At 43.5% G+C, this 13,138-nt stretch overlaps 1 protein-coding gene across 1 annotated transcript; it reads left to right on the top strand.

Annotated features, from left to right (window-relative positions):
* The first annotated feature begins 1,340 nt into the window (after window positions 1-1,340).
* On the top strand, window positions 1,341-10,607 carry LOC128834302 (serine-rich single-pass membrane protein 1-like). Its single transcript, XM_054022911.1, has 3 exons — window positions 1,341-1,345; window positions 3,265-3,733; window positions 10,584-10,607. Exons 1-3 carry the CDS (start codon window positions 1,341-1,343, stop codon window positions 10,605-10,607), a joined length of 498 nt encoding a protein of 165 aa, XP_053878886.1.
* Window positions 10,608-13,138: the final 2,531 nt, after the last annotated feature.

Genomic DNA, 13,138 nt, shown 5'->3' with positions numbered 1-13,138 from the left:
TTGGAAGGTCTGATGTAAAAGGAATCATGGTTAAAGGACTTCAGTAATTGTAACTCAGGGATAGTGTGAATGTGGCCGTCTAACTCCTGGGGAAAAGGGAGGCAGACACTGCTTGTGCAGGATTCATTGTTTTATTACAGACAGGCTGTTGTTCAGCTTACAGGATACACTGCCCTCCATGCTACACAATGATTCCCTGATGCAGGAATTGCCAAGTTTACATGTAACCAGCTACCATAGGCTGCACCACCTGAGTACACACAGGCAGGCTGCCTGCAAGTAAGAAATGAGGAATGAGACAAATCTAATCCAATTTGGTTTACAAGATGCATCTAAGCCTTTACTTTTACGTATCCATGATCCTCTTCAAGATCCTCCCCGGATCTCTGCTTTGCCACTGCCAGTGTTATGCAATGATTAGGTATCCTGCCTTCTCCTCAGTTCATGCACAGCATCGTCACTACTACAAAATGAGAGTGGTTGCTGGCCTGCCAACCATGGGAGACTGGTTAATGTCTGGCAGCACAGATTAGCAGGCTCTGAATCCATGCGGTATAGAACATGGGCAATGAAGGGAGCTGTAATATTGCTCTAAGGAGACACAGGTTCTCTTGCCCTGTTTTTAAAGGAATCAAGTGAGAAAAGAAGGTAGGATGATTCTATTAAATACTGAAAGGATATGACCTAAGGGTCAAATTACCCCCTACCCCGGTTATTCTCCTTTTCGAAATGGGAAATTCACTAGTGGTGAGTTCCAGGCTCTAGTGGCAGAGCGTGCTGCTTACCTATCCTTTGGAGGGAGAGAAGGAGAGTTTGCTCCTCCTGGAACAGACTGGATTCAGCCCCCAAAACCCATTATCCATTGGAGGCCAAGGCTGCCCATGTTTTGGCCATGTGTTTGCACAATGCTTCCTTGCCATGTGTCCTTGACTGCTGCTGTCCTACAAGCTTCTGTTTGGGTGTGTGGAGGTGATGGTATAGCATGGTGGGACAGCTAGTGTACATGAATACAGACAGGATCTCTGCCTTAGGCTCCCCTTTGTCTGAGAAAGTGAAGGGGAACCTCATAAAGGGGAGACCTGTTGACTAAGGACATATTACAAGAAGCAGTGGCCTTAAACGAAAGCAGGGCAGGTTAGGATTAGACCTAAGGGAGGTTCCTCAAGGGATGCATGGCCTCCAAGGTTGGTGTTTTTTAGCTATATGGATGTGGTCTTTATCCACTGATGTAAGCTTTACCCACTGCTGCCTGTGAGGATATATTTTTATATCAGGTTTGCCTACTCTCTATCAGCCTTCCTAGCCCTTCAAAGGAAGGAGAACCTGAAGGCACTACCACCATGGAGTAAGGGTCACTATGGGGCAAGATTAGAAAGGAAAAGGCACAAAATGAGCTCAACCTAGCTACGGGAATAAAGGGAAACAAGAAGACTTTTTATCAATACATTAGAAGCAAGAGGAAGACCAAAGACAGGGTAGGCCTACTGCTCAGTGAAGAGGGAAAAACAGTAACAGGAAACTTGGAAATGGCAGAGATGTTTAATGACTTCTTTGTTTCGGTCTTCAGCTAGAAGTCTGAAGGAATGTCTAACATAGTGAATGCTAATGGGAAGGGGGTAAGTTTAGCAGAAAAAAAAAAAAAAACAAGTTAAAAATCACTTAGAAAAGTTAGATGCCTGCAAGTCACCAGGGCCTGATGAAATGCATCCTAGAATACTCAAGGAGCTAATAGAGGAGGTATCTGAGCCTCTAGCTATTATCTTTGGAAAATCGTGGGAGACGGGAGAGATTCCAGAAGACTGGAAAAGGGCAAATATAGTGCCCTCTATAAATAGGGTAATAAAAACAACCCAGAAAACTTCAGACCAGTTAGTTTAACTTCTGTGCCAAGGAAGATAATGGAGCAAGTAATTAAGGAAATCATCTGCAAACACTTGGAAGGTGGTACGGTGCTAGGGAATAGCCAGCATGGATTTGTAAAGAACAAATCGTGTCAAACCAATCTGATAGCTTTCTTTGCTAGGATAACAAGTCTTGTGGATAAGGGAGAAGCTGTGGATGTGGTATACCTAGACTTTAGTAAGGCATTTGATACAGTCTCGCATGATATTCTTATCGATAAACTAGGCAAATACAATTTAGATGGGGCTACTATAAGGTGGGTGCATAACTGGCTGGATAACCGTACTCAGAGAGTTGTTATTAATGGTTCCCAATCCTGCTGGAAAGGCATAACAAGTGGAGTTCCGCAGGGGTCTGTTTTGGGACCGGCTCTGATCAATATCTTCATTAACGACTTAGATATTGGCATAGAAAGTATGCTTATTAAGTTTGCGGATGATACCAAACTGGGAGGGATTGCAACTGGTTTGGAGGACAGGGTCATAATTCAAAATGATCTGGACAAATTGGAGAAATGGTCTGAGTTAAACAGGATGAAGTTTAACAAAGACAAATGCAAAGTGCTCCACTTAGGAAGAAAAAATCAGTTTCACACATACAGAATGGGAAGAGACTGTCTAGGAAGGAGTATGGCAGAAAGGGATCTAGGGGTTATAGTGGACCACAAGCTAAATATGAATCAACAGTGTGATGCTGTTGCAAAAAAAGCAAACATGATTCTGGGATGTATTAACAGGTGTGTTGCGAGCAAGACACGAGAAGTCATTCTTCCGCTCTACTCTGCTCTGGTTAGGCCTCAGCTGGAGTATTGTGTCCAGTTCTGGGCGCCGCATTTCAAGAAAGATGTGGAGAAATTGGAGAGGGTCCAGAGAAGAGCAACAAGAATGAGTAAAGGTCTTGAGAACATGACCTATGAAGGAAGGCTGAAAGAATTGGGTTTGTTTAGTTTGGAAAAGAGAAGACTGAGAGGGGACATGACAGCAGTTTTCAGTTATCTAAAAGGGTGTCATAAGGAGGAGGGAGAGAACTTGTTCACCTTAGCCTCTAAGGATAGAACAAGAAGCAATGGGCTTAAACTGCAGCAAGGGAGGTCTAGGTTGGACGTTAGGAAAAAGTTCCTAACTGTCAGGCTGGTTAAACACTGGAACAAATTGCCTAGGGAGGTTGTGGAATCTCCATCTCTGGAGATATTTAAGAGTAGGTTAGATAAATGTCTATCAGGGATGGTCTAGACAGTATTTGGTCCTGCCATGCGGGCAGGGGACTGGACTCGATGACCTCTCGAGGTCCCTTCCAGTCCTAGAATCTAGGAATCTATGGATTACAGTGTGGCTAAGCTATTTTTCTTCTGTTAGTTCCCAGGGAATCTGTCTGCATGCGTCACAGCCGCTTCAACGTCGGGGATTTCACCAGCAAGTTCTTCAATGGGAAAAACAAAGAGCACACCTGCCAGTCCGCTGATCCTGCCCTCTATTCGGAGATGGCCGCAGCCTGGGCCTACTTAGAAAGAAAGCAAGCAAGGTTCGACTCAAAGCTCAGCCAGCAGACTGTCTGTGATAGCGACTCCTCAGACATAAATAGCGAGAACTTGGATTCAGGGGCATCCTCGGGGAAGGAAAGTGAAACAGAATATATCCCCACCACAGCTAGCCTCAGGCACAGAAAGCTAGAACTACTGAAGCTAAGGAATACGGGGAGCCACTGGATCAGCGAACTACCCTGCCTTCACTGCAAAGCCAAGAGGACAAGAAAATGGCTGTCCCAGCATTTCTTTAATCCCATGCCACCTCCTCATGGGAAGAGCAGTTCATTAGAAGAGAATTCCTCCGAGGTATCACCACGTGACTTGCCAATAAAACTTGGCTACAGACAATAAATATACCCAGCACAGTGTGCTGGCTAATGTATGTATAAGAGTGTGCTTATTTAAAAATATAAATATCATTGCCTTGGCATGGCCTAGTGAAGACATCTCTTTCCACAGCAGATGTAACACAGGAGTTCCTCCATCTTAAGTACAGTGGGACAAATTCATTGAGGAACGAAGCTGAACTTCTGCTGAGTACCAGGGTGCAACAGGGCAAAATGGCAACAACCGTGGTTACAGGAACAGAGCCACTGCAATACAGAAGTGAGCCATACTTGTGAAAGGGGGTAGGGCCAGGCTGGGCAGAGCATACGGCAGTGGAGCTCCTTTGCATTTCCAACAGGCATTAAGGCTGCCTCCAGCGCCACTGGGGGAAACACCATCTCCTTCTTGAGGGCTGAATCTCCTCTAGGGCACATAGAGCTTTGCGGGCAAAGCTCTGAACTTGACACCTTCCTGGGCCAGCTTTGCTGAATTTGGCCCAGCCAGCTGCCAATTATCACAACATCAGAGTGTAAAGTACCCTTAGAGGAGAAATTACATCCTTATCTGCCCAACTACCTTGAGAGTTTTGACATATGTGGGAATTCAATCATATGGGATTCAGATACCACTTTAGTTGAAGAGGGGGGCCATGTCAGGCCCCATATATAAATATGGCCTTGCTTGCTAGATCATCGGTCTTCTGTTTCTGGATAACCCTTCAAACATGAGTCTGATTTTGTTTTTCAACGCCCTTGCTGGGGCTGCCTGGTGCCTAGAAACATTTGTTGAGTGAGTTACATTTTAATAGAAGATCTCTGATTCAAAGGCCATGTTATTCTAAAACCTTTTTATCTTGGAGTACCTTAGTTGAAAAGGTTTGGGGCACATACTTTGCTTTTCATTAGCTAATTAGTTTTCACAAAATGTCACCTTGGCTTTTTCTGTGCATCTCAGATCTTTCATTGAGAGGGATCATGAAGCTGTTTTGACATCCAGTGATCCAGAGGAAGGACTAAAATCCATATAATGCACTTAATTATACAGTGCATCTAGAGCTGTAGAGGGCAGGGCCGGCTCTGGCTTTTTGGCTGCCCCAAGCAAAAAAATAAATAAATAAAAATAAAACGGGGCAGCCAGAACGGCAAAGCAAAAAAACCACAAAAACCCTGCGGCGCGGCCAGAGCGCAGGTGCAGGGGGACCAGCTACCGGGGGGAGGGGAAGGGAGCGGGCAAGAGAGAGAGAGAAGGGGGGCGACCAGGGCTACAGCGGGGCGCGGCCACGCGGCCCCTCCCGCCGTGCCGCACCCCTGCCGGCAGGGCTCCTCTCCAGTCGGCGGGGAGGGAAGGACAAGGACTGCCCTGCCGAGCTTGCTGCAGGGCGCTCCTGTCTTCCGTGCGCCGCCTCCTACAGGGTGGCCGGAGCGGAACAAACAAACAAAAAAAGCGGCCGTGCCACTCTAGGATAATATATTCTGGTGGCACAAGGCTGGGAGCTGTGGGGATTTGGCTGGTGCCTTCCTCTGCATGATTTGTGAGTGGCTCTGGGTTATGATTTGTGAGGGCCCCTGGCCCTGCAGCATCGTTACCAGTTCTACGCTGTTGGCAACTACTCAGGTTGCCCCTGGGAAAGCGTTGCCAATTGCACGCAGAGTGCCACTGGAGAGTCACTCAAGTTTTGTTATGGAACTAAGACCACCCCAGACTCCATCCCATTTTTCTGTAAGCCATTGTGGTCTCGAACGGGACGTACACCATCAAACACACCCAGTGACAGCCTCCAGGGTGGCGGAAGGTGCAGGGTAGCCCTGGTTTCCTCCGCTGTTTGGGGAACAACCATGCCCCTACCTGTCATCATTGTCATTGGAACTCAGACACCTCCGTTACCTGGAGAGGAACTGCAGCTGTCTCTGATCACGCCAGCAGGCAAGAATATCACACAATTCGTTGTGAACTGGGAACTGCTGAACTGGACTTTAGCTGGACATGACTTGATTCAGCAAGGTCCCCCAGACTGGGTAATTCCATTAAAGGGCACACATGGTGACGAGCTCATGCCAGCAATTTGGTTTAAATTCACATTGCACCTGCATGTGTTCCCCTGATAGGAACTAGCCATAAGGGTTGGGATGAATGGGTAACCTGAGAATAAGTCTCAACATTCCTTAGATTTATCCAGGAAGAGGGGTCTGTTATTGTCTATATTGGTAAAGCATGTGTGTGTGTAAGGACAAGATGTAATATTGTATTAATTAATGGACATTGGGTCCACCTATGGTGCCTTACGTTAATCGCGGTTTCTATAATGTAACCACCATTGTTAGTTGTGATATTAAGTTTTCTGTGCCTATATGGACTGTACAACATTTAAATGCCGATCCTGAGCTCAACAAGGAGGTTTCCCCCATTTCACTGGGAATGGGTCTCATTGCCATTAAGGTAAAACACAGGCCATCACTCTTGGTGGGAGACTTTGCTTGGGTGGAGCCCCAGAGCAACAGGTTTTTTAAATTTCATGCTTCACCCCATTGTGGTGATCATCGGTTTCCAAATTATACTAGCAATTGGTCTGGCTCTGCTGGTTTGTTGGATACAAGAACTGATGCGGCGGCTGCAATGGATGGAGGATCAGACCCGGTACCACGGAGGAAGGATGTGATGGGGATACTCGCTCAGCGCAAGCACCCCATCAACGGGGGGACTTGATACCAGACACCTCTGTTCTTGGGGAACCAGGGTGCAGTATCCAGCCTGACTCATGAAAGACACCCTCGCCCCCATCCTCTGCATAAACCAAAACATATCAGAGGACAAAACTTGCAGAGAGCAGTGAAGGGTGTTGGGAGACACACCTAGATCCCTCCTGACAAGGGTGACAAGATGAAGACATCTCCATTAGCATACAGAATGGAGAGCAGAGACAACTCCCCTAGCCTCATCTGCATGGAAGATGGGACAGGAAGACATCTCAGGTGCCACAAGTACTCCTGTTCTTCTTTTTGAAGACATCTCAGTTTACATACAGAATGGAGAACAGAGAACCACACTGAATTCTGGGACCAGAAAAAGCAGGGAAGCACTGCATCCTGGGAATCTCTGCTCCAGATGCCAATGAACCTATGTCTGCACACACCCAGCTCAGCAATTATCAGACCAATTCTAGTAATGAATCCTTAATTGATATCCAAATACTGAAGCAGCCTAGTTGCATTGTGAGCTCCCTGGAAGAAAACACCACCCATAGCCAAGAGGGATCAGCTCCTATTGTCTAGTCTAAAGAAAACTCTTGAGTCATCAGCTTACCTATAAACAAATCTAGTGTTCTCCCTTCAACCATTGTCATTTCTCTACAAAAATCCCTACTCACCCTCTAGTCAGGGTTCTGATGCTTAGATCCAAACTATGCATCAGTTCCACTGGAACTCCATCTTCTCCTGACTGATAGTGCTGGGGGCTCTGCCTGTCTCCAGCATTCAGGACCCTCAGCTACCACCATCATCTGGGAACCCCGACCAGTTCAAGCCTCATGGAGTGGGTGAGATCCCCCCCTCTTTCTCTCTCTCTGTTTTCCTTTCTACCTTAGGGTATTAACCTTTAATCATGTATGATTATGTTGGTTTAGCCCTCCTTGTGTAGTTATCACTATTATTCAATAAATAACTTTTATGGTTAAGTTGGTTGCTTCTCTCTCTCTTGCTGAACTTTACTAAAAACTTTTGTGTTTTTAGCTTCCCCCATTCACTCTACAGCAACGCTTCTTTTACCTATGCTAAAGATCCCTGCAGCACACAAAATACTGTGGGGTTTGCTCATCAAGTAGTTTATTGCCAGTACAATTGTGTTGTGAGATTGGGGATAGGGACGTGCTGAATCTGGGACACTTAAGGGTAACAGCTTGAAAGTGCTGCTTGACCCAGTCCATGGAGCCCAGGGGCATATAAGGGGGGACAGCTTGAAAGTGCTGCTTCATCCATCCCAGTGAGTCCAGAGACATATAAGGGGTCAGCTTGACAGTGCTGATTGGCCCGGTCTGCTCAGACTTGCTTTGTTAATGTATGTGTGGGTGGATGGGTGTTTATCTGTTTTCTGAGGCTGCAGTAACCCAGCCCTAGGGAACCTAGGTCCTGCAGGATACCTTCATTGGGAGGGGACTTGCAGAAGGGAGAAGTAGAGCTCCATATGAAAACACAAGTGACACAAGCAGTACATTGATAGGATTACAGAAGAGTAACCCGAATAAATGAGCGTACCCCAAAGTAATGGGCACATCTGGTAACACTATCTTCTCCATATGTCTACAGTGCAGTGCTGAATTTGTGACATCACGATTGCTTCTACAGCAACAGACTCTCAATTTCATGATGACTTCACTGCAGAATTAAGCAGAAAGAGGAGCGAGGCTGAAAACCAGAAAGAGTTTATGATAGTTAAAAGGGGTGATGCTGCAGTTCTTGGGCACCCAAAACTCCCAATGACTTTCAAGGATGGAGCCTAGATCATTTAAAACAGTAGAAACTGGGGATTTAGCAAGTTTCAGGCAAAGGACTGTAAAAGGATTGCTTGCTTGTGTAGAAAATGTTCTCGCTTTCACATTTGCTCTGGTATGAAAGTTCCTCTGAGTCAAGACATTTTATTAAAACTAAACAAAGATCTACATGGGCAAATTTTGTCTTGCATTGCTTTAAAATAGTTTGTGTATTATGACACTTCAGATGTAATTGGTAGTATGATTAAGTTGCTCATCTAGCCCACTGTTCAGATAGGAAGATGAAATGCTTCATTAAAAGTTATTGTATACAGTAGTTAAATCTGGCACAAATTAGACCAGCACTTATGTAACTGACTGCTGTTGTATTTTGGGGGGTGGAGGGGGGGAGAATGAAGTATATGTAGACAAAGGACAGACTTTGCCAGGAATGAATGACATATGAGATTCAGGACATTCCTGTGTGTAAAACTGGGAGTATTCCTTGCTGTCATAGATTTGTAAAACATCTTCTCATGATCACACTGTTAAATTCAGCTCCATGTTATGTTCATTTCCTATCTTTCCTGCTATTAATCAGATGATTGGTTTCAGTTAAAAGTTAATCAAGCTTCATACTGGAAATATGCATTGAAAGAATGTGCTGCAAAAGAGGGAATACTCTGATTCCAAATGTTTTCAAGACATAGATATTTAACAGTTTTAGCAGTGTTCAGAAGGTTCAAGGTCCTTAAGCAAACAAAACAAACTCACAAAGCCCTCTATTTTTGTTTCTTGGCACTTAACTTTCGGAGAACTCTGGCTTTTTTTAGTATTGTTGGGAGTTAACGGGTGTCAAAGGCTCCAGACAGACAAATCCTTCTTAGAATTTGGTGATCTGAAATGTGCTCCTGCTGTTAAAAGAATTGTCAAAATTCTGGCCCCTTTAGCTTGTATTCACTGAATGCCTCAATTGCCAGACTGACAAGGGCACTCAGCACACAAATACTGAAAATCTCATTTCTGATTTTTGTTAGTTTCCAAGACGTGTAGCCCGGATAATTGACTCCAGCTCTTACATGATGGTTTAGCCAGTTGGAGGCATTACATTATTCAAGGCTCTCCCTGCAACATGGAGCCAGTCTATAGGAAACCAAATAAGTATCATTTTTTTACTCTATTTGCGCAATTTGGCAATGACTAGGGGTCTTTTAATATTGTCCCAAAGGATGTAAATTTTAGAACACAGTAGTAGCAACTTTGCAAGCTATGCTCTTTAGAAAAAGGTAAATGTTTGCTTCACTCCCTGTAGACTAGCTCAACATTTCAGAGGTGTTTAATAGTTTGATGCTTCCTGTGGCATTATATTGTAATAGGACCACATAAAAATAGAGGATAGAGCTTAACAATAAAAATATAACTGAGTTTTCAGTGTTGAGTACCCCTGTTTAGCCTGGCGATTGGCAGCATTCAGAACATGTGGTTGCAGAATTTTGATAATTCCCTTTGCAGGGTGATTAATATTTTGTTTTCGCGTTTTTTAATTAAAACGATGAAAAGCATGTACAAGTGGGAGGGGAGTTTTAAACACAGAAGCTAATATTCTGTGTTTACTTCCAGTTTGTGGGGATGTTAACATTGTCTGGTAATAAGTTTTAAAGGACAGTCCACTGAAGACATTCAGAAGCTCCATCCTTTAAAGTGTAACAGTTCTATTTTAGGGAGTGGTAGTCTCCAGTGAATTCTATTTCCTTCCTTCCTTGCTTTTCCTGCCAAACCAATGGTGTGACTTTTAGTGTGTAACATCATTCCTACAGGTCAACATCGCGCAATCAATGTATTTTTTATAGAACTCTTTTTATGTGATGTATGACAAGCCACTAAAGAGAGAGAGAGAAATTAGTACATTTCTATTGTCGGAATCTAAGATTCTCAGCAGGCAGAAGGGGTAAGCTAATGTGCAAAGATGGAGGAAAGTAAAAGAAAAGGAAACTGAAATTTCAGAGCAGTCATGGTAAAACTAAAAGGTAATTCTCATTGCACGTGGGTTTTGTTATCCCAAATCTCTATGTAGAATAATAAGGAGGTGACACATACAACAGGTTCGATTCCTACCAGCATCTATCAACTGGGAGAATTAGAAATCTGTGTGCCTCCCACCCCGGTTGCATTGAACTGAAGGATAGAAAGAATCCAACCTTAAACAGAAAGATACAACTGGGAGAAGATTCACTATGGGGAACACTACAAATACGACTACCCACAAATAGATTCCAATAAGGGAACATAAGGCCCAGGCCCTTAAACTCTCCCTTGGCTAAACTAATAAATGCCCCCAAATAATAACTGTCTCTCTTCTAACTGCAGATGGAGGACACCGGCAACGGATGATCCCTCTTGGGATCTCTGGAACGTCGGAGGATCTACTGCCAAAGCAGGAGATCAACAGATCTGCGCTGACAGCGAGCCTTAGATGCTCTCTGTGGAGCGCCTTTCTGAGGCCACTCTGACAGGCCCTGCCCCCAACCGGTTCCAGCCAGTTCTCAGTGCCTCAAGTTCTGCCTGGAAACAGAGTTTTGGCGGGAAAATGCCATGAAGAAGGGCACCAAGATGGAGTTCAAACCCTCCCTAACATATGCGCCATCTTGAATTTCTAATCTCCATTTTGAATTGCAGCAACATTCCTAACAGAATATAATCATGTACCAAAAACACCTTACAAGCAAGTTTAAAAGCATACCTCTGTTATTTTCATTGCTATCTTTTGAGTAGGTGGAGTTTTATGTATCATTTTGGAGTGTTTTAAATAATTTTCTTTTAATAAAGACTGACTTGTTTGTATAGGAAGGAGCAAAGATTTCAATGTTTTGATTCCTTTATTCAAGCACAGTAGAGGATTTTATAATTTCTTGAGATTAAAGGATTCTTTTCTTATTATTATGTAAATATATCCCGAAAAAGAAATGCTCTATATGAAGATTTCTAGTTTCACTCCATTCACCTATCTGCACTGATAGGACAGTCCACTGAAGACATTCAGAAGCTCCATCCTTTAAAGTGTAACAGTTCTATTTTAGGGAGTGGTAGTCTCCAGTGAATTCTATTTCCTTCCTTCCTTGCTTTTCCTGCCAAACCAATGGTGTAACTTTTAGTGTGTAACATCATTCCTACAGGTCAACGTCGCACAATCAATGTATTTTTTATAGAACTCTTTATTTGATGTATGACAAGCCACTAAAGAGAGAGAGAGAAATTAGTACATTTCTATTGTCGGAATCTAAGATTCTCAGCAGGCAGAAGGGGTAAGCTAATGTGCAAAGATGGAGGAAAGTAAAAGAAAAGGAAACTGAAATTTAAGAGCAGTCATGGTAAAACTAAAAGGTAATTCTCATTGCACATGAGTTTTGTTACCCCAAATCTCTGTGTAGAATAATAAGGAGGTGACACATACAACGGGTTCGACTCCTACTAGCATCTATCAATTGGGAGAATTAGAAATCTGTGTGCCTCCCACCCCTGTTGCATTGACCTAAAGGATAGAAAGAATCTAACCTTAAACAGAAAGAAGATTTATTAAGGGATAGATACAACTGGGGGAAGATTCACTATGGGGAACACTACAAATACGACTACCCACAAATAGATTCCAGTAAGGGAGCATAAAGCCCAGGCCCTTAAACTCTCCCTTGGCTAAACTAATACATGCCCCAAAATAATAACTGTCTCTCTTCTAACTGCAGATGGAAGACACCGGCAACGGATGGTCCGTTTTAGGATTTCTGGAACATCGGAGGATCTACTGCCGGGGGCATAGACCTGTTGCTACATGGATTCAGCAGTCACTCATCTCTGTGGAGCTGGACTGCAGAAGTGACAAGAGCTACTGCAGACTCGGGATTATCAACTGTATAAAATCGATTTCAAAATCGACTTCTATAAAATTGACCTAATTTCATTGTGTAGACATACCCTCAGATAACTCCCTTAATTTCAATCAGAGAGCAAAGATGACTTTGTGGTTAAGACACTGGATTGGGGCTCAGGAGAGCTGGCTCAATGTGACCTTTTGCAAGTCCTATAGACCTTGCCTATGCCAGAAAAGTGGTATTAGTCTGACTAAATCAATTTAGCTTGTTTTGGTAGAATTAAGCAAGGGTTAAAAGTAGACTTCTAAGACATATGCTTAAATTGACTTGATACTGCTCAACATTTTATTAAAAAACTAGAATGATATAAAATTAATATGGCACACGTTAAATGGATTAAAAACTGGCTGATAGGTCTCAAAATGTAACTGTAAACAGGGAATCAAAATAAGCAGGATTGTTTTTAGTGGGGTCAGTTCTTGGCCTTATGCTAGTTAACCTTTTTGTCAACGGAAGAAAACAAAATCATCATGGATAAAGTTTGCACACAACTCAAAAATTGGGGGGGAGGTAAACAGTGAGAGGACAGGTCACTGATACGGCATGATCTGGATCACTTGGTAAACTGGGTGAAAGCAAACAATATGTTTTAATATGGGTAAATGTATACATCTAGGAACAAAGAATGTAGGTCACAATGGAGGACTCTATCCTGGGAAGCAGTGATTCTGAAAAAGAGCTGTGAGTTGTGGTGGATAATCAGCTGAATATAGGTTCCCAGTGCAACGCTGTGGCCAAAAGGGCTAGTGCCATCCTGGGATACATAATCAAGGGACTCTTGCGTTGGAGTAAAGAAGCTGTTTAACTTCTATCTTCAGACCGGTGCAACTGTTACTGGAATATTGTGTCCAGTTCTGATGTCCACAATTCAAGGATGTTGATAAATGAGAATGAGGAGAATAAATGAGGAGAAATGGTCTGAGTTAAACAGGATGAAGTTTAACAAAGACAAATGCAAAGTGCTCCACTTAGGAAGGAAAAATCAGTTTCACACAT

This window comes from Malaclemys terrapin, chromosome 3, assembly GCF_027887155.1.
Source record: "Malaclemys terrapin pileata isolate rMalTer1 chromosome 3, rMalTer1.hap1, whole genome shotgun sequence".
NCBI lineage: Eukaryota > Metazoa > Chordata > Testudines > Emydidae > Malaclemys > Malaclemys terrapin.
Note: the sequence above shows the minus strand (reverse complement) of the source record. Positions and strands in the feature narration are given on the sequence as shown.